General features: G+C 39.5%; 3 protein-coding genes and 3 pseudogenes across 3 annotated transcripts; all 6 read left to right on the top strand.

Annotated features, from left to right (window-relative positions):
* The first annotated feature begins 24 nt into the window (after positions 1 to 24).
* Positions 25 to 2,820, top strand: LOC116715003 (protocadherin alpha-8-like; annotated as a pseudogene).
* A 471-nt stretch (positions 2,821 to 3,291) lies between these two features.
* Positions 3,292 to 5,841, top strand: LOC116714997 (protocadherin alpha-8-like; annotated as a pseudogene).
* A 1,712-nt stretch (positions 5,842 to 7,553) lies between these two features.
* On the top strand, positions 7,554 to 10,371 carry LOC116714893 (protocadherin alpha-8-like). The gene is made up of 2 exons (XM_032555690.1): positions 7,554 to 10,118; positions 10,361 to 10,371. Exons 1-2 carry the CDS (start codon positions 7,721 to 7,723, stop codon positions 10,369 to 10,371), a joined length of 2,409 nt encoding a protein of 802 aa, XP_032411581.1. The 5' UTR covers positions 7,554 to 7,720.
* A 434-nt stretch (positions 10,372 to 10,805) lies between these two features.
* Positions 10,806 to 13,644, top strand: LOC116714987 (protocadherin alpha-6-like; annotated as a pseudogene).
* Positions 13,645 to 14,009: 365 nt separating this feature from the next.
* On the top strand, positions 14,010 to 15,997 carry LOC116715013 (protocadherin alpha-3-like). The gene has a single exon (XM_032555828.1). The coding sequence runs from the start codon at positions 14,344 to 14,346 to the stop codon at positions 15,898 to 15,900; it is 1,557 nt and encodes a 518-aa protein (XP_032411719.1). The 5' UTR covers positions 14,010 to 14,343; the 3' UTR covers positions 15,901 to 15,997.
* Positions 15,998 to 17,599: 1,602 nt separating this feature from the next.
* LOC116715008 (protocadherin alpha-3-like) lies at positions 17,600 to 19,803 on the top strand. The gene has a single exon (XM_032555823.1). It carries the CDS (start codon positions 17,731 to 17,733, stop codon positions 19,699 to 19,701), a length of 1,971 nt encoding a protein of 656 aa, XP_032411714.1. The 5' UTR covers positions 17,600 to 17,730; the 3' UTR covers positions 19,702 to 19,803.
* The last annotated feature ends 59 nt before the right edge of the window (positions 19,804 to 19,862 follow it).

The following is a 19,862-nucleotide window of genomic DNA, read 5'->3' as shown; positions in this document are numbered from 1 at the left end:
AAAACGAACAAATATGTTACAAGCTTTCGTGAAAAAGTGTCTTGTAATCAGTCCACAAGATGTCAGTATCATATCAGCATAAATTGTTGTGTTATAGTGTTAGCCCTGCCCATTGAATGGAGGCTCTCTTTCAAGTGAAGAGTAAAGACGCTTTCTTTAGATACAGATATTTGCCATCTTAACCACTGCGTGGATCGGTCAGAAAGGAGTCTATGCCAGCGTGATACTTGAAACACTAAGGCGTTTTTTTTTGCGTGTAATGAACTGTGATTGGATATTTTTCTGTTTTAATCGGGGACGGAACCATGGGAGCAGAAGGACAAAGCCGGGGAATATGTTCTTGGTGGGTGGCTCTCGGTTGTTCTGTAATCCTCGGCTGCATGCAGCTAATTTCAGCACAGATAAAATACTCAATTCCAGAGCAAGCGAATGTGGGATCTGTTGTTGGGAATATTGCAAAGGATCTTGGTGTGGACATCTCTACGTTGGAGGAGAGACAGTTCCGTATTGTTTCAGGAGCCGATGATGTTCAGTTTAAAGTAAATCCAAACAATGGCGCTCTGTACGTGCATGAAACAATCGACAGAGAGAGACTCTGTGAGAGTATTTCCCCATGTATGATTAACCTGAAGATAGTAGCAGAAAATCCGATGGAGAATACATTATGTTGGAGTTGAAATCACTGACGTAAATGACAATTCACCGATCTTTCAGGAGAAAGAAAAAATATTCGAAATTTCTGAGTCAACTCCGCCAGGAAAACGTTTCCAGTTACCCACCGCTCACGATCCTGATGTTGCTCTAAATACGGTGCGTGTTTACAAACTGACCCAAAACGAACATTTCAGTTTACAAATCAGGGAAAGAGGAGAGGATAAAATCCCATTTTTGGTTTTGCAAAAATCTCTTGATCGAGAGAAAAACAACGAGCACAAACTGATTCTGACAGCGTTAGACGGTGGAAATCCCCCCAAAACAGGCACTGTCAATGTTACAGTTGTTGTTCTCGATTCAAACGATAATCACCCAACATTCAGTCAAGAAGTATACACGGTAACAATTCCTGAAAATACAAAAGTTGATATGAGTGTTCATTACAGTTAATGCAGCAGATTTAGATGAAGGTGCAAACGGAGAAATTGAGTATAGTATTGGTGGTGAACTTGATCCAAAAATATATGAAACGTTTAGTTTAGATAAAGTCACAGGTGAAATTACAGTAAAAGGGGGAATTGACTTTGAAGAAGTTGATGTGTTTAAGTTAGATGTTCAGGCATCAGACAGAGGATACCCTCCAATGAGCAGTGACTTGCAGGGTGATCATCAAAATCCTTGATGAAAATGACAACAAACCTGAAATTGAGGTCACATCTCTTTCTAAGCAGGTTTCAGAGAATTCCAAGCCTGGTACTGTAGTTTCTTTAATCAGTGTTACAGACAAGGACTCAGGTTTAAACGGTAAAGTAATATGTAGTCTTTCAAGTGACATACCGTTTGATCTAAAACCATCGTTTCAGGAAAATATGTACTCTTTAATTTTAAAACAGCATTTAGATCGAGAGTCAGTTTCGCATTATGATATAATGATAAAAGCTACTGATTGTGGTCATCCGCCCTTATCTACATTTAAAACTCTGAGTATTTATGTGTCAGATATAAATGACAATGCGCCGGAATTTGGAAATAATCCAATTGAGCTGTATCTGACAGAGAACAATGTGCCAGGAAATTCATTAATTTCTGTGTCTGCTTCTGATAAAGACTTGGACGAAAATGGAGCTATAAGTTATCATTTAGTTAGACAGGAGAGAAGCAAATCGACAATCACTGCGTTTTTAAACGTTAATTCAGAAAATGGAGAAATATCTGCGCTGAAAAGTTTTGACTTTGAGACTCTAAAAACTTTCCAGTTCCAAGTTGTCGCCACTGATTCTGGGACTCCGTCACTCAGCAGCAACGTCACAGTGAACGTGTTCATTCTGGATCAGAACGACAACGCTCCAGTCATCCTGTATCCACTCAGCTCTAATGGTTCTGCTGAAGGTGTGGAGGAGATTCCACGCAACGTGAACGCAGGACACTTGGTGACTAAAGTCAGAGCCTATGACTGCTGATATAGGATATAATGGCTGGTTGCTGTTTTCACTGCAGGAAGTTACTGACCACAGTCTGTTTGGTTTGGACCGCTACACTGGACAGATCAGAACACTTCGCTCATTCACAGAGACAGACGAGGCTGAACATAAACTGGTCATAATGGTCAAAGATAATGGAAACGTTTCACTATCAGCAACAGCTACTGTGATTGTCAAACTGGTGGAACCAAAAGAGGCTTTTGCAGCTTCTGATGTTAAAAGTGCAGCAAAGGATGATGACGATGATGATGTGACTTTTTACCTGATGATCACTTTGGGCGCAGTTTCAGTTTTGTTTATCATCAGTATCATCGTCCTAATTGCTATGCAGTGCTCCAAATCCACAGACTATACTTCTAAATATCTCCAAGAGACTAATTATGATGGGACACTGTGTCACAGCATCCAGTACAGATCTGGAGACAAACGCTACATGTTAGTTGGACCCAGAATGAGTATTGGATCTACTATAGTGCCTGGAAGTCATGCAAACACTCTCAGTGCTGCCTGACAGAAGGATAACATCTGAAGAGGTAGGACATTTAAACCAGTTAATATTTAGGAAAATGTTTTAATATTCTGTGCAACCACTAATTGCTACTTTATGCATGTAAAAACAATCTTTGAAAAGTAGGGATACTCTCCAGGGTGCTGAAATCAAAGTTTTTTCGTTTTTTCGTGTCTATTAACTGTCTGTTAGCAAGCACTCTCCATCTCTCTCCCTTTTCAAATAAAACTAAAAATAAAATTCGTTTTGGTTCAACACATGCTTTCTAAACTCACTCTTATTTTATAAAAATACATTCCTATTATTATAGCTTGACACTAATAGATGACATGGTTTTAAGGCATTTTCTTTGGCTATATTCATTTGAGTGTTATGTTTAAAAAAAGTGTATTATTTGAATCATGAAGTTTACCTGGGAAAAAAACTGCTAGCTTGAATAAAAAAAAACAATTCATGCTTACATTGTGTTAGTAGTCCAGTGAAGTAGCCCTACATTTTTCTTCATTAAATAGGATGTGAAAGAAATTAACACTAAACTACATCCAATTCGCAATGAAATAACTTTTTTTGGGTCCAGACATTTAAAATGATGCACTGGATAAACTCAGGGTGTCACTGCAGCATCGGGAAACTCTGGTCTTCCTTCCTCTCGAAAGCTTTTGTTTAGCACGTAAAGTCACACATCGGGGTTCGTGGTTTGCTTTGTGCCTCTTTAACATGTTCAGTGGAGACATGAAGGTCTTATTTTGGCCACTTTATTTTTGAAGTCCTTTCTACAATTTGTGATAGGACGATGGGGATCTACAGACGTAGCCAAAGACGGAATTGTGGTTTGCTTTTGCTTCAAATATTTTTTTTGCTTTTTGTCGGAAAGCGGGCCTCTGCTCAGATTCGATACGCGGTTCCAGAAGAGGTGAAAGAGGGATCAGTTGTTGGAAATGTCGCCAAGGATCTTGGTCTTGATGTTTTATTGTTATCCAGCCGACGTTTTCGTGTCGTCACCGGATCAAATGAAGCATTGTTTGAGGTGAACCAGGACACCGGGGATCTTTTTGTTCATAAGAAAATCGACAGGGAGGATCTGTGTCAAGGGAGTGGTGCGTGCTTAATTGACCTAAAAATTTTAGTCGAAAACCCTTTGGAAATGCACTACGTGGCTGTGGAAATCGCTGATGTAAATGATCACTCGCCTAGCTTCCCTGAAAAAGAGCAAGAGTTTGAAATATTTGAGCAAACATTACCAGGGGCCAGATTTCAGCTGCACGCTGCTCGTGATCCTGATGCAGGATCCAACTCTGTTCGCAATTATGTGTTAACACCAAACGATCACTTTGAATTAGATATTCGTCAGAGTGATGATGATAAAATACCATTTTTGGTGCTGAAAAAATCCCTGGATAGAGAACAAAGAACGAGTCATTTGTTGCATCTAACAGCGCTCGATGGTGGTAAACCTCGCAGATCAGGGAGTCTGAATATTTCTGTAATTGTTCTTGACAGCAATGATAACCGTCCGAAATTTAGTCAGGAGACATACGAAATTGAAATACAGGAAAATGTTCCATTGGGCACGGTGTTATGCAAACTAAATGCGACGGATCCAGATGAAGGCGTGAACGGTGAAATTGAATACAGTCTCGGAAAAACACTCAAGAGAAAAGTTTACGAAATCTTTGAACTTGACAAAAAAACAGGAGAGATAAAAGTCAAGGGAATACTGAACTATGAAGAGCATGACGTTTATAAACTGGATGTTGAGGCAACAGATAAAGGGACGCCTCCGTTAAAGGCTGTGTGTCGAGTAAATATAAAGATAAAAGATATGAATGACAATCCGCCCCAAATTGAAATCACCTCCGTGTCAAACACTGTGTCTGAGGACTCAAAGCCTGGCAGTGTCATTGCTCTACTTAGTGTTACAGATAAAGATTCTGGTCAAAATGGGAAAACAACACTAAGCATATCCTCAGATGTGCCTTTCGAACTAAAGTCATCTTTTAAGGAAAACATTTATTCAGTTGTGACGAAAGGTATTTTAGATCGGGAAGAAGTGTCTGAATATGATATTACAATAACAGCGACGGACTGCGGTGACCCTCCACTGTCACATATGAAAACAATAACAATACGGATATCTGATGTAAATGACAACAGTCCGATTTTCCACCAAAACCCATTGCTATTTTACCTTCCAGAAAATAACCCCGCTGGCATGTCAATATTTTCTGTCGGTGCCACAGACAAAGATGAGGACGGAAACGCGGATATTTCATATAAAATTGCGAAAGAAGGAAGGAAAACAGACATTTTGTCATTTATAAACATAAACGCTGAAAACGGACAAATATCTGCGCTGAAAAGTTTTCGACTTCGAAACTCTGAAAACTTTCCAAGTTCCAAGTTGTCGCCACTGATTCTGGGACTCCGTCACTGCAGCAGCAACGTCACAGTGAACGTGTTCATTCTGGATCAGAACGACAACGCTCCAGTCATCCTGTATCCACTCAGCTCCAATGGTTCTGCTGAAGGTGTGGAGGAGATTCCACGCAACGTGAACGCAGGACACTTGGTGACTAAAGTCAGAGCCTATGACGCTGATATAGGATATAATGGCTGGTTGCTGTTTTCACTACAGGAAGTTACTGACCACAGTCTGTTTGGTTTGGACCGCTACACTGGACAGATCAGAACACTTCGCTCATTCACAGAGACAGACGAGGCTGAACATAAACTGGTCATACTGGTCAAAGACAATGGCAACATTTCACTCTCAGCAACAGCTACTGTGATTGTTAAACTGGTGGAACCAAAAGAGGCTTTTGCAGCTTCTGATGTTAAAAGTGCATGCAAAGGATGATGGCGATGATCATGTGACTTTTTACCTGATGATCACTTTGGGCGGAGTTTCAGTTCTGTTTATTATCAGCATGATTGTGCTGATTGCCTATGCAGTGCTCCAAATCCACAGACTATACTTCTAAATATCTCCAAGAGACTAATTATGATGGGACACTTTGTCACAGCATCCAGTACAGATCTGGAGACAAACGCTACATGTTAGTTGGACCCAGAATGAGTATTGGATCTACTATAGTACCTGGAAGTCATGCAAACACGTTGGTGTTACCTGACAGGAGGAGAACATCTGAAGAGGTAATGTTTGTTTTAAATTCTAATATGTGAGTGTGACAAAATGCAATCTAAGCCATTATATTTACAAATGTAAATGTGTCCACTGCTCTACATCGGTATGCTCCAGATGTTTCACATTGTTTTGATATGAAAAATTTAAAACTCTTACTTTTGACAAATATTTTAAAATGTATTCTAATGAGATATATTACAGCAACATACGATTATTTATTTTCCATAATACATTTATCTACTTAACTAAACCATAGTGCGACCTAGAAAAATAAATGTAAGGCAGTTCAAACTGTAAGTGCCTGTTTGATCATTCTTGACTGAAAATAGATTAATTTATTTCGGCTAGTAGGCATATGGTGTGGCTGGATTTCAATATTAATTTCTTTTTCGCTTTTAGTATGATCTTATGTCCCTCGGATTTTATTTTTTTATTTTATCTTTTGTTTGGCTTAATTGACATATTTGTCAAGATTGGCTTTTTCTGTGTTTATTTGAGTTTTTCAGGGTGTTTATTTTGAGTTTTCTGTGTTTCTGAGTCTCCGTGTTGTCCTGTCTTCCCCTTGATCATTCCCAGGTGTGTCTCGTTTCCGTGATTACCCTCTGTGTATTTAACCCCACCTGTGTTCCTTGTTCCTCGTCGGGCCAAGCTTCCGCTCAGCCATGCTGCCTGGTAGTTGGACTGTTATTGGGATTGTGCTTTTGGACCGCGTCATTTTGGATAATTTTTCACCATTAAATAATCTTCTCATTTCAACCGGGGTCTACCGTGTCTGCTTCACCACTTCATGACAATATGTGTGTTTATTAAACAACCAAGATTTCCCACTAGGCCATTATATCATTCTTGACTTTTCTTCTTTTTTTTTTGTTTATGTTAATTTGGTTGTGTTTTGCTGTGGCAAAAATGTATTTTAAGTCTAGATTTCGATGTTTAAAATACCAGCTAATATTTTACATGTTCAAAAGGAAATCTAATTCTAAATGGGCACTGACAATTTTCAGGTCTGAAAGTATTCATCTAACGCGAAAATTATTTTTAAATCAAACCTACATAATTCTGTTAAAATCTAAGAAAATCATACAATTTTTTACTGTTCTGGTAACGTCATCCGTGCTGGTGAGGAAATATCTGCGGTAATTTTAGCTGCTGTCATCTTTAAAGACGGACTAGATATTTGATGTAATTTTTTAAGTTTTATTAGACGTTGAAAAAAAAAAATCATAGTTTAATTATTTTAACCAATCACAAACTTATCATCATCTACATATTAAATCTAGTGCAGAGTTATTTATTTAAATTTTAAGAGGAATAACTTCAAGGACACACGATCTGTGTTTAGATGAGGTTATCATAAGAAATGTATAACAAATTTCACTTTTCACCGGAATTCAGATTTTTTAAAATTTATTTTCTTTAAATATGTATCCCGTGAACAATTTTTGCACACAGCCAGGATCACCAAATTCAAACAAACCGCAAAACGTTGGCAGTTTGTCAATTCAACCGAACTTCAAGCAGTTACAAACTGATATGACTTTCTGTAATTTCAAAAATGTTATTGCTATAGCTGTACAGAATTCTGAGGTTGGTAAAACTTATTTATTTAAAGTGGAAACAGCGGTATGCCTCTATTTTATTTTATTTTTGTATACATATTGTAGTGTGCTTAGTCCACTAGGTGTCAGAGTCATCTCAGCATAAATTGGTGAGTTATGGTTGGCCCTGCCCTTCACAAAGGTTTTGTTCTACTCACCAGAAAGGAGAGCGAGCTTACTGAAGGAGAAAACGTTGCTGCGTTGTAGAAAATTGATATGATGTAAAGGCTTATTACGTTATAATAACAACAAATTGTCTACGTACAAGTGTGCTTGGAGAACCTGTGAGAAGAGTTTTTTTAAATTATTATTTCTTAACACCCCTTGAACTGGAATGATGAGACAAGAAGGACAAAGCCGAGGATCACAGGGTTGTTGGGTTGCCGTCAGCGTATCTTTGATGCTGGGCTGCTTTCCGATGGTTTCAGCCCAGATAAAATATTCAATTCCAGAGGAAGTAAAAGTAGGATCTGTCGTTGGAAATATCGCAAAGGATCTCGGGCTGGACGTCAACACCCTGGGAGAAAGACGATTTCGCATTGTTTCGGGAATAAGAGACGGTCAGTTCGATGTCAACCAGAACAATGGCGTAATGTATGTGCACCAGAATATAGACAGAGAAACTCTTTGTGAAAACATTTCGCCTTGTTTGATGAATTTAAAATTAGTAGCTGAGAATCCCATGGAAATACATTATGTCGCAATCGAGATTTCGGACATAAACGATAATGCGCCAACTTTTCAAGAGAATGAAAAGAAAATTGAAATTGCTGAGTCTACTCAGGCAGGCAGACGTTTCCAGTTACCAACTGCTCGCGATCCAGATGTTGCCGTTAACACTATACGTGTGTATAAATTAAGCCAGAATGAATACTTCGGTTTACAAATTCGGGACAGGGGAAATGACAAAGTACCACATTTAGTTTTGCAAAAACCTCTTGATAGAGAAAAACATAATGAACACAAATTGATCTTGACAGCATTAGACGGTGGGAATCCTCCAAGATCAGGAACTCTAAATGTCACAATAACTGTCCTCGATTCAAACGATAATCATCCCGTCTTCACGCAAGAGGTATACTCAATAATATTACCAGAAAATGTAAAACGGGATACGAGGGTAATTACTGTTAATGCTACTGATCTGGATATTGGTTTAAATGCAGAAGTTGAATATTTTTTCGGTGGTGAACATGACCCTCAAGTACATGAGATGTTTAGCTTGGACAAAGTCAGTGGTGAAATCAGAGTAAAAGGAGTCATAGATTTTGAAAAATATGAAGTTTATAAATTAGAAATACGTGCAAATGACAAAGGAACGCCTCCTATGGGTGCGGATTGTACCGTCCTCATCAATGTGCTGGACGAAAATGATAACAAACCTGAAATTGAAGTCACATCTCTTTCTAAGCAGGTTTCAGAGAGCTCCAGACCTGGCGCTGTAGTTTCTTTAATCAGCATCACAGACCAGGATTCAGGTTTAAACGGTAAAGTCATTTGTAGCCTTTCTGACAACCTGCCGTTTGATTTAAAACCATCGTTTCAGGATAACATGTATTCTTTAGTTTTAAAACAACATTTGGATCGAGAGTCAGTTTCGCATTATGACATCACCATAACAGCTACTGACAGTGGTCAGCCTCCTCTATCTACATTTAAAACTCTGAGCATTGACGTGTCAGATACAAATGATAATGCACCGCAATTTCTATGTAATCCAATTGAACTTTATCTGACAGAAAACAACGTCCCGGGAAACCCAATATATTCCGTATCTGCTTCTGATAACGATCTGGAGGAAAATTCAGCTGTAAGTTATCATTTAGTTAGAGAAGAAGGAAGCCAATCGAAAATTATTGCATTTTTAAACGTCAACTCGGAAAATGGAGAAATATCTGCGCTGAAAAGTTTCGATTTTGAGACTCTGAAAACTTTCCAGTTCCAAGTTGTCGCCACTGATTCTGGGACTCCGTCACTGAGCAGCAACGTCACAGTGAACGTGTTCATTCTGGATCAGAACGACAACGCTCCAGTCATCCTGTATCCACTCAGCTCCAATGGTTCTGCTGAAGGTGTGGAGGAGATTCCACGCAACGTGAACGCAGGACACTTGGTGACTAAAGTCAGAGCCTATGACGCTGATATAGGATATAATGGCTGGTTGCTGTTTTCACTGCAGGAAGTTACTGACCACAGTCTGTTTGGTTTGGACCGCTACACTGGACAGATCAGAACACTTCGCTCATTCACAGAGACAGACGAGGCTGAACATAAACTGGTCATACTGGTCAAAGATAATGGCAACGTTTCACTCTCAGCAACAGCTACTGTGATTGTTAAACTGGTGGAACCAAAAGAAGCTTTTGCAGCTTCTGATGTTAAAAGTGCATCAACGGAGAATGAGGAGGATAATGTGACTTTTTACCTGATGATCACTTTGGGCGCCGTTTCAGTTTTGTTTATCATCAGTATCATCGTGCTGATCGCAATGCAGTGCTCCAAATCCACGGACTACACTTCTAAATATCTCCAAGAGACTAATTATGATGGGACACTGTGTCACAGCATCCAGTACAGATCTGGAGACAAACGCTACATGTTAGTTGGACCCAGAATGAGTATTGGATCTACTATAGTACCTGGAAGTCATGCAAATACACTCATGCTACCTGACAGAAGGAGGGAATCTGAAGAGGTAAGAGTTAGAAACGATATCTTTACATGCATGTCTTGCAAGTGTTTTACATTCTCCAAATGTTTATACCGTATTTCCAGTATGGGTGCTTACTTATGTTGTGCTAGTTTTTTGTGTGTGATTTTACGAATTGCTTCACAATTCCCTCAGTTAAATCATTTCATTATTTATTTTATTCCTAATGCTCCTGTCACTAGAATAAGAACTGAATCCCCATCGGAGCGATATTTTCAGCACTTCCGCCTGGTTTGCAGTTTTCGTGCTTCTTATTTTTACCAGCTTGTTCTTAGTTGATATGCACAAATAGAACAACAAAAAGGTAATTAGTCCGAGTCCGACCGGTTTAAAAGCGTATTTTTAATTAAATACATATAAATATAGAAATTTTCCTCCTTATGAACGCTTGCCAACGTCTCTTGCATAGCTAAGGATGTCTTCGTTTTGTTTTCACTTTTTATTTTTTACACGTTGTCATCCTTCCTTTCGATAATTGCTTAATCCAGTTAACCTTACTGCTAAGAAAATAACTTCTTGGTTTATTTTTTTCTGGCCGGTTTGTGTGCGTGTGTTTTTTTTTAAAGCAGCTCTTTAGAGCTTCGCTGGATTAATTTTTGCTTCCCGATTCGTGTTGCAAGATATTGCATTTATTATTTCACCATTCCAAAGTACCCTCTAGGTGTCAGCAGTATTCTAAGAAACCAGACAAAACTCGCTCCAGAAATCTTTTGTTTCACCCGAAAGGAGGAGGGAAGGCATCAAATCTGGGTTTGCCTCTCGATTCCACTAGGCTTTGTATTTAACCATTAGCGGCCATCTATATGAAATGCTGTAGCATATTGTTGTCCTGCTGCTGGATAATGGGAACCGGGACGCCGAATCAAATGAGGAATTACGTCCGGTGTGCTTTTCGTTTGACCATACTGCTGTTTGTTGGAAACCGGGTTTTGGCAGAAACAAGATATTCTGTTGCAGAAGAAGTGAAGGATGGTGCTGTTGTGGGTAATGTCGCAAAGGATCTCGGCCTTGAAATGTCTTCTCTGAAGTACCGTCGGCTCCGTGTGGTGTCTGAAAACGATAACGCATTTTTTGACGTAAACCAGGACAACGGGGACCTTTATGTTGTTCGGAAAATCGACCGAGAGGAGCTCTGTCGGGGAAGTGGCGCATGCTTAATGGAACTGAAGATCATCATAGAAAACCCTTTGGAAATACATTACGTTGTAGTTGAAATTAAGGATGTAAATGATCACTCCCCGGTCTTTCCAGAAAAGGAACAGAGGTTTGAGATTGTTGAACAAACACTGCCCGGAAGACGATTTCAATTGCACTGCTGCCCGTGATCCCTGATTCTGGATCTAATTCCATACGTACGTACGTACTGACCTCAAATGAACATTTTGAAATAGATATTCGTGTGAGTGACGACGATAAAATACCGTTTCTGGTGCTAAAAAAGTCCCTAGACAGGGAACAAAAAAGTCGTCATTTGCTGCATTTAACAGGAAGTTGATGGAGGTAAACCTCCACGATCAGGGACACTAAATATTTCAATTATTGTTCTTGACAGTAATGATAATCGTCCAAAATTTAGTGTGGAAACAGTATGAAGTTGAAATACTAGAAAACATTCCAGTTGGCACGTCAGTGTTAAGAATAAATGCAACTGATCCAGACGAAGGCAGCTAATAGGTCAAATTGAATACAGTCTTGGTAAAAACACTGAAGAAAAATGTCTACGATATTTTTGAACTGGACAAAATAACTGGACATATCAGAGTTAAAGGTGCTGTTGACTATGAAGAAAATGACGTTTATAAACTGGATATTGAGGCATCAGATAAAGGAACACCTCCATTAACGGGTGAGTGTAGAGTTATTGTAAAAATAAAAGATATGAATGATAATCCACCTGAAATTGATATTACATCTCTCTCAAACACCGTGTCTGAAGACTCAAAGCCTGGCACTGTGATTTCTCTGATTAGTGTGAAAGACAAAGATTCAGGTCTCAATGGAAAAATAATGACGAAGCATTATATCAGACGTTCCCTTTGACCTTAAGCCTTCTTATAAGGAGAACACATATTCAATTGTAACGAAGGACTTATTTGGATCGAGAAGAGATTACACATTATAATATTACTAATAAAAGCAACGGACTGTGGTGACCCTCCACTATCAACTGTAAAAACTACTTAACCTACAAGTAACCGACATAAATGACAACAGTCCTCAATTCTCCCAAAATCCAATAAACATTTACCTGCCAGAAAACAATGTCCCTGGAACTGTCATATTTGGTGTGAGCGCATCTGACAAAGACTTAAGTGATAATGCAGCTATTGCTTATCGTACTGCAAGAGACGGTCAACAGAACAGTGTCATATCCTTCCTTAGTATAAATTCAGAAAATGGAGAAATATCAGCACTTAAAAGTTTCGACTTTGAAACTCTAAAAACCTTCCAGTTCCAAGTTGTCGCCACTGATTCTGGGACTCCGTCACTCAGCAACAACGTCACAGTGAACGTGTTCATTCTGGATCAGAACGACAACGCTCCAGTCATCCTGTATCCACTCAGCTCCAATGGTTCTGCTGAAGGTGTGGAGGAGATTCCACGCAATGTGAACGCAGGACACTTGGTGACTAAAGTCAGAGCTTATGACGCTGATATAGGATATAATGGCTGGTTGCTGTTTTCACTACAGGAAGTTACTGACCACAGTCTGTTTGGTTTGGACCGCTACACTGGACAGATCAGAACACTTCGCTCATTCACAGAGACAGACGAGGCTGAACATAAACTGGTCATAATGGTCAAAGATAATGGCAACGTTTCACTATCAGCAACAGCTACTGTGATTGTTAAACTGGTGGAACCAAAAGAGGCTTTTGCAGCTTCTGATGTCAAAAGTGCAGCAAAGGATGATGACGATGATCATGTGACTTTTTACCTGATGATCACTTTGGGCGCCGTTTCTGTTTTGTTTATCATCAGTATCATCGTCCTAATTGCAATGCAGTGCTCCAAATCCACAGACTATTCTTCTAAATATCTCCAAGAGACTAATTATGATGGGACACTGTGTCACAGCATCCAGTACAGATCTGGAGATAAACGCTACATGTTAGTTGGACCCAGAATGAGTATTGGATCTACTATAGTACCTGGAAGTCATGCAAATACACTAGTGCTACCTGACAGGAGGAGAACATCTGAAGAGGTAAGACTAATTTATAGTATGAAATAATGCTGGGATGCTGTAATTCGCTTTTTTGTAGATATTTAATAGCAAAAAAACATTGTTGTTGTTTTTCTCTTTACATTTTTTGTGTCTTTAGAAGAGCTCACTTGCAATTTAAATTTTGTTGTGCTTCTCAGTAGATGTATTAGGTTGTGACATTGTCTAAGATGCACTAGATCTATTTCTTTTAGGATTTTTATTTTATAGTGACACTGTAAGATCCAGATTAAGTCCTTTAACTCAGAGTTTCTCAACTCTGGTCTTATGAGCCAACTGTCCTATGTTATTCAAATGTTTTCCTTCTCTTGCCCTGCTAATTCAAATTATTGCATTACCATGTCATGCCTTCAATTGCTCCACAATCTTGTTGATCACACTTTCATTTAAACCAGATGTGCAGCAAGAGTGTAACACCAAACACATGCTGGACATTGGACACTGGGGAGCAGGGTATCAAGCTCATTTCGCTGTCCAGTGGTCCTGACTTGATGTGAAGCTTTTCATAAAATCCCAGTTCAAAGCAAACACTTTACTTCGAGTTAGTGATGCTTTTGTGAGGATAAGTTACTTCCTGTTGCTTTTTATTTGAGTTTTGTAAGGATTGTTATAGACTGTTTAAAATTGACTGAACTTTGAGTTCAAAATAATTGTGTCAATTTTGGGGGAAGCGTGTCATTTGCAGATCAAAGTCTCTGATTATTCGATATTGTTTGTATCCTTTCCCTGTTCTAATCAGACATTGTGTCCATTGGTTGACTCACTAGGTGTCAGTGTTACATTAGGCAACAATTTAGCCTTCAATCCCAGCAGGCTCTGCCCCTTGCAAATTCTTCTTTTTCTTTTTTTGTCTATTTGGACAAAGAATGGTGATGATTTGGAAGTGAACAGCACGTACTCCATGCTACTATCATTGTCGGAATCTTATCTTAGAAATACTGGATTTATTTTTCCCCGAAGGCAATTTGTGGACGGACATTTTTATGATTATGTCAACGGAGAAAAAGGATAAAACGGCACAATGATATATTGGTCTCGTGCTCTGTTTTTGCTGCTGTTTTTCGGGAATACGGGGCTGACTTTAGCACAGATTAAATATTCCACATCGGAGGGGGTTAAAGTGGGAGCTGTGATCGGAAATGTGGCCAAGGACTTAGGCCTCGATGTCAGCACGCTGACGAGTAGGCGTTTTCGCATTGTGTCCGGAGCTCACGGCGCGCTGTTTGAGGTAAACCCGAACAACGGCATGTTATATGTGCGCCAGAATATTGACCGAGAGCAGCTGTGTGACAGAAATATTGCATGTTTAACCGATCTAAAAATTGTTGTTGAAAATCCCCTTGAGGTCCACTATGTCTCTGTCGAAATAATAGATGCAAACGACCATGCACCGACTTTTGCAGAAAAAGAAAAGGTAATAGAAATAGCGGAGCAGACAGCTACGGGAACCCGATTCCAATTGCCAGGCGCCCACGACCCAGATGTGGGAATAAATTCAATCCAGCGCTATAAACTGAGTCAAAATGACAATTTCCATTTGGAAATTCGAAACAGAGGGGAGGATAAAATCCCCTTCCTAGTTCTACAGAGGCAACTCGATAGAGAGCAGAAAACAAACCACAGCTTAATTTTAACGGCTATGGATGGAGGGGCGCCGTCACAATCAGCACAACTCAACGTTACGGTGAAGGTTCTTGACACAAACGATAACAGACCGATTTTTTCAAAAGAGGTTTATTCTGCTGTTTTGCAAGAAAATGCTGTGATTGATACGGTTGTAATAAAAGTCGAAGCGACTGATCTAGACGAGGGACCTAACGCTGACATAGAGTATGCCTTTGGAACTGATATTAATTCAGACTTGCTAAAACTATTTAGTTTAAACACAAATACAGGAGAAATTCGAGTGAGCGGATTAATTGATTATGAGACCGTTAATGTTTACAAATTAGACGTGCAAGCTTCTGACAAAGGCCAGCCACCAATGACCACTGACTGTAGAGTGATAATCAAGATCCAAGATGTTAATGACAATAAGCCAGAGATAGACATTACATCTCTATCCCGCCTGGTCCCGGAGGATTCAAAGCATGGTACCGTGATTGCTCTAATCAGTTTCACTGACAGGGATTCTGGTCTTAATGGCAAAGTCCTTTATCGTCTGACAGATAACGTGCCTTTTGAATTAAAACCATCCTATAAAGAAAATATGTACTCATTGGTCACAAAGGCCAATTTGGACAGAGAAACGTTATCATATTATAATATCTCAATAACAGCTACAGATTGCGGTGAGCCATCTCTCTCCACTGTAAAAACTTTAATCATTCAGGTGTCGGATGTAAATGACAACACTCCTGTGTTTTTACAAAACCCTCTTCAGTTGTATTTAATGGAGAATAATGCTCCAGGTGAAACTATATTTTCTGTAAGCGCGCTCGATAATGACTTGAACGAAAATGCTGTCCTGTCCTATCGGTTGCTCAAAAGTGAAGGGGGTCACAGGGAAATAACATCATTTTTGAACATACATGCTGATACAGGGCAAATATCAGCAATGAAAAGTTTTCGACTTTGAAACTCTGAAAACTTTCCAGTTCCAAGTTGTCGCCACTGATTCTGGGACTCCGTCACTGAGCAGCAACGTCACAGTGAACGTGTTCATTCTGGATCAGAACGACAACGCTCCAGTCATCCTGTATCCACTCAGCTCCAATGGTTCTGCTGAAGGTGTGGAGGAAATTCCACGCAACGTGAACGCAGGACACTTGGTGACTAAAGTCAGAGCCTATGACGCTGATATAGGATATAATGGCTGGTTGCTGTTTTCACTACAGGAAGTTACTGACCACAGTCTGTTTGGTTTGGACCGCTACACTGGACAGATCAGAACACTTCGCTCATTCACAGAGACAGATGAGGCTGAACATAAACTGGTCATACTGGTCAAAGATAATGGAAACGTTTCACTATCAGCAACAGCTACTGTGATTGTTAAACTGGTGGAACCAAAAGAAGCTTTTGCAGCTTCTGATGTCAAAAGTGCCTCACAGGACGATGAGGATAACAATGTGATTTTTTACCTGATGATCACTTTGGGCACAGTTTCAGTTCTTTTTATCATCAGTATCATTGTGCTGATTGCAATGCAGTGCTCCAAATCTACAGACGATATGTCTAAGTATCTTCAGGAGACTAATTATGATGGGACACTGTGTCACAGCATCCAGTACAGATCTGGAGACAAACGCTACATGTTAGTTGGACCCAGAATGAGTATTGGATCTACTATAGTACCTGGAAGTCATGCAAATACACTAGTTCTTCCTGACAGGAGAAGAACATCTGAGGAGGTAAGCTTAATAACTGCTTTTATTAGTTCTGCTGTATTTTATGAAGGTTTTAAAAAGATAAACTGTTTTACTTTGAGTTTTGATGGGAATTTTTGATGTAAACCAAGTATTTTCCATTGCATACTTAGCAATTGTTGAAGAGTAGAAAGGTTTTTTTGTTTGCTAGTTGTTGTTTTGTTTGTTTGTTTTCAAGCAAAACCCAAATACTAAGCAGTCTGACGTGGTTGTCACCATGTTTTGGTCGGTGCGGTCTTTGCTGTCCATGGTGCTGAAATCAAGCTGTTCTATAATAAGTGATTCAAACAGTTTTCACTAGCTGTGGAATGCTGCAAAGGTAGAGTGAACATACTAGAGAGTGAATGCGTTTTGTGACTTTAGACACCCAAAGTCACTTCTTTTAATATGACATTATAGCAGTATATACATATGTTAATAATTTTACAAAACATGCTCGTTCTCACTGAAGACCTCTGGGTGTCACTATCCGTTTGGAAAATCCTTAACCAATCCTTACCACCCCTTTAGAGCCTTTTCTTTCTTTCTTTTCTTTTTTTTGGTCTCAGTGTATCGCATCAGGACAATAAGCCACGCCACTGTATAAAATAGGCTTTTGATTCTGAAAGCATGCTAAGCTTGAGATATTGCTACAGTCGTTTAATGAACTAAGAGTCAGCTGGGATTACACGTTATTGCTGTACCAATATGGACTTCTACAGGAAATCTCGGAGAAGGGATGGCTTCTGGCTGGCTTTTTATTTCGCTTTGCTCCTTTTATCAGAGAAAGAAGCTTCTGCTCAGATTACGGTACTCGGTCCCAGAGGAGGTAAAAGACGGAACTGTTGTTGGCAACGTTGCAAAGGACCTCGGACTTGATATCAGCTTCTTAACGGAACGCCGATTTCGTGTAGTGTCTGGAAGTAAGGATCCTATATTTGAAGTAAACCAGAATAACGGGGCGCTATACGTCATTAGCCATATTGACCGGGAGGAGCTCTGTAAAGACCGCGGCTCATGTCTAGTAGAGCAAAAAATCCTCGGTCGAGAACCCCTTGGAAATGCACTATGTCACTGTAGAAATTACTGATGTTAATGATAATTTTCCTAGTTTTCCTGAAACACAGCAGACAATAGAAATAGCGGAACATACGCTTCCTGGACGGAGATTTCAGCTACACAATGCTCACGATCCAGACGCCGGAATAAACTCAGTTCGTACATACACTTTAACAACAAATGAATATTTTGACATAAACATACGTCAAAGCGACACAGGAATGATTCCATTTTTGATCCTTAAGAAGTCGTTAGACAGAGAACAAAAAGACAAACACGAATTAGTGGTGACGGCTGTCGATGGCGGTAAACCTCCGAAGTCCGGGAAATTAAATATCAACATTATTGTTTTGGACATTAATGATAACCGTCCCGTATTCAGTCAGGAGATTTATCAGTTGTCAATAAAAGAAAATATTCCTCTCGGTACAACAGTGTTTAGAATGAATGCGACTGATGTCGACGAAGGAGTCAACGGGGAAATTGAGTACAACCTTGGAAAAACATTATTGCGCAAAGTGTTTGATATTTTTGAATTGGACAAAGTAAAGGGAGAAATAGTCGTAAAGGGTTTAGTGGATTATGAGGAAAAAAACACGTATGAACTGGATGTTGAGGCATCAGACAAAGGGACGCCTCCATTAACGGGTGAGTGTCGATTGATATTAAAGATTTTAGACGTAAATGATAATCCACCAGAAATTGAAGTCACGTCCCTGTCAAATACTGTATCTGAAGATTCAAAACGGGGGACGGTTATATCATTACTTAGTTTTTCCGATAAAGATTCCGGCATGAATGGAAAAATAATAGCGAATATAATAAATGATGTACCTTTTGAATTAAAGCCGTCTTATAAAGAAAACATATATTCAGTTGTTGTCAAAGACAATTTGGACAGAGAGGAGGTGTCAGATTATGACATCCAAATAAAAATCACTGACTGCGGTGACCCCCCATTATCTACCATTAAAAGCATAAAAATTGAAGTTTCAGATGTAAATGACAACAGTCCTCAGTTTTCCTATAACGTATTACAAATTTACATAGCGGAAAATAACGTTGCAGGAGGTTCGATATTCTCTGTTAGCGCCACAGACAATGATTTGAACGAAAACGCAGTCATTTCATACAGTATCCGTAGAGATATAAATGAAAATAGTGTAGCATCCTTTTTAAACATCAACTCGGAAAATGGAGAAATATTTGCGCTAAAGAGTTTTGACTTTGAAACGCTAAAAACTTTCCAGTTCCAAGTTGTCGCCACTGATTCTGGGACTACGTCACTGAGCAGCAACGTCACAGTGAACGTGTTCATTCTGGATCAGAACGACAACGCTCCAGTCATCCTGTATCCACTCAGCTCCAATGGTTCTGCTGAAGGTGTGGAGGAGATTCCACGCAACGTGAACGCAGGACACTTGGTGACTAAAGTCAGAGCCTATGACGCTGATATAGGATATAATGGCTGGTTGCTGTTTTCACTGCAGGAAGTTACTGACCACAGTCTGTTTGGTTTGGACCGCTACACTGGACAGATCAGAACACTTCGCTCATTCACAGAGACAGACGAGGCTGAACATAAACTGGTCATACTGGTCAAGGATAATGGCAACGTTTCACTATCAGCAACAGCTACTGTGATTGTTAAACTGGTGGAACCAAAAGAGGCTTTTGCAGCTTCTGATGTTAAAAGTGTAGCAACGGATGATGAGGAGGATAACGTAACTTTTTATTTGATGATCACTTTGGGCGCAGTTTCAGTTCTTTTTGTCATCAGTATCATCATCCTAATTGCTATGCAGTGCTCCAAATCCCCAGACTTTGCTTCTAAATATCTCCAAGAGACTAATTATGATGGGACACTGTGTCACAGCATCCAGTACAGATCTGGAGACAAACGCTACATGTTAGTTGGACCCAGAATGAGTATTGGATCTACTATAGTACCTGGAAGTCATGCAATACACTAGTGTTGCCTGACAGGAGGAGAACATCTGAAGAGGTAGGTAATTTATTATCTTTTCATAAAGATAATAATAGGAAGCGTTTGCATCCTATCGGACAGAATATATCATTAGTGACTTTAAAAAAACGTACACTTGTAGAGATTGGTTACACTGCCATAAAGATA

The sequence above is a fragment of the Xiphophorus hellerii genome, chromosome 23 (assembly GCF_003331165.1).
Source record: "Xiphophorus hellerii strain 12219 chromosome 23, Xiphophorus_hellerii-4.1, whole genome shotgun sequence".
NCBI classification, from domain to species: Eukaryota; Metazoa; Chordata; class Actinopteri; order Cyprinodontiformes; family Poeciliidae; genus Xiphophorus; species Xiphophorus hellerii.
This window is presented reverse-complemented; position numbering and strand designations above follow the sequence as displayed.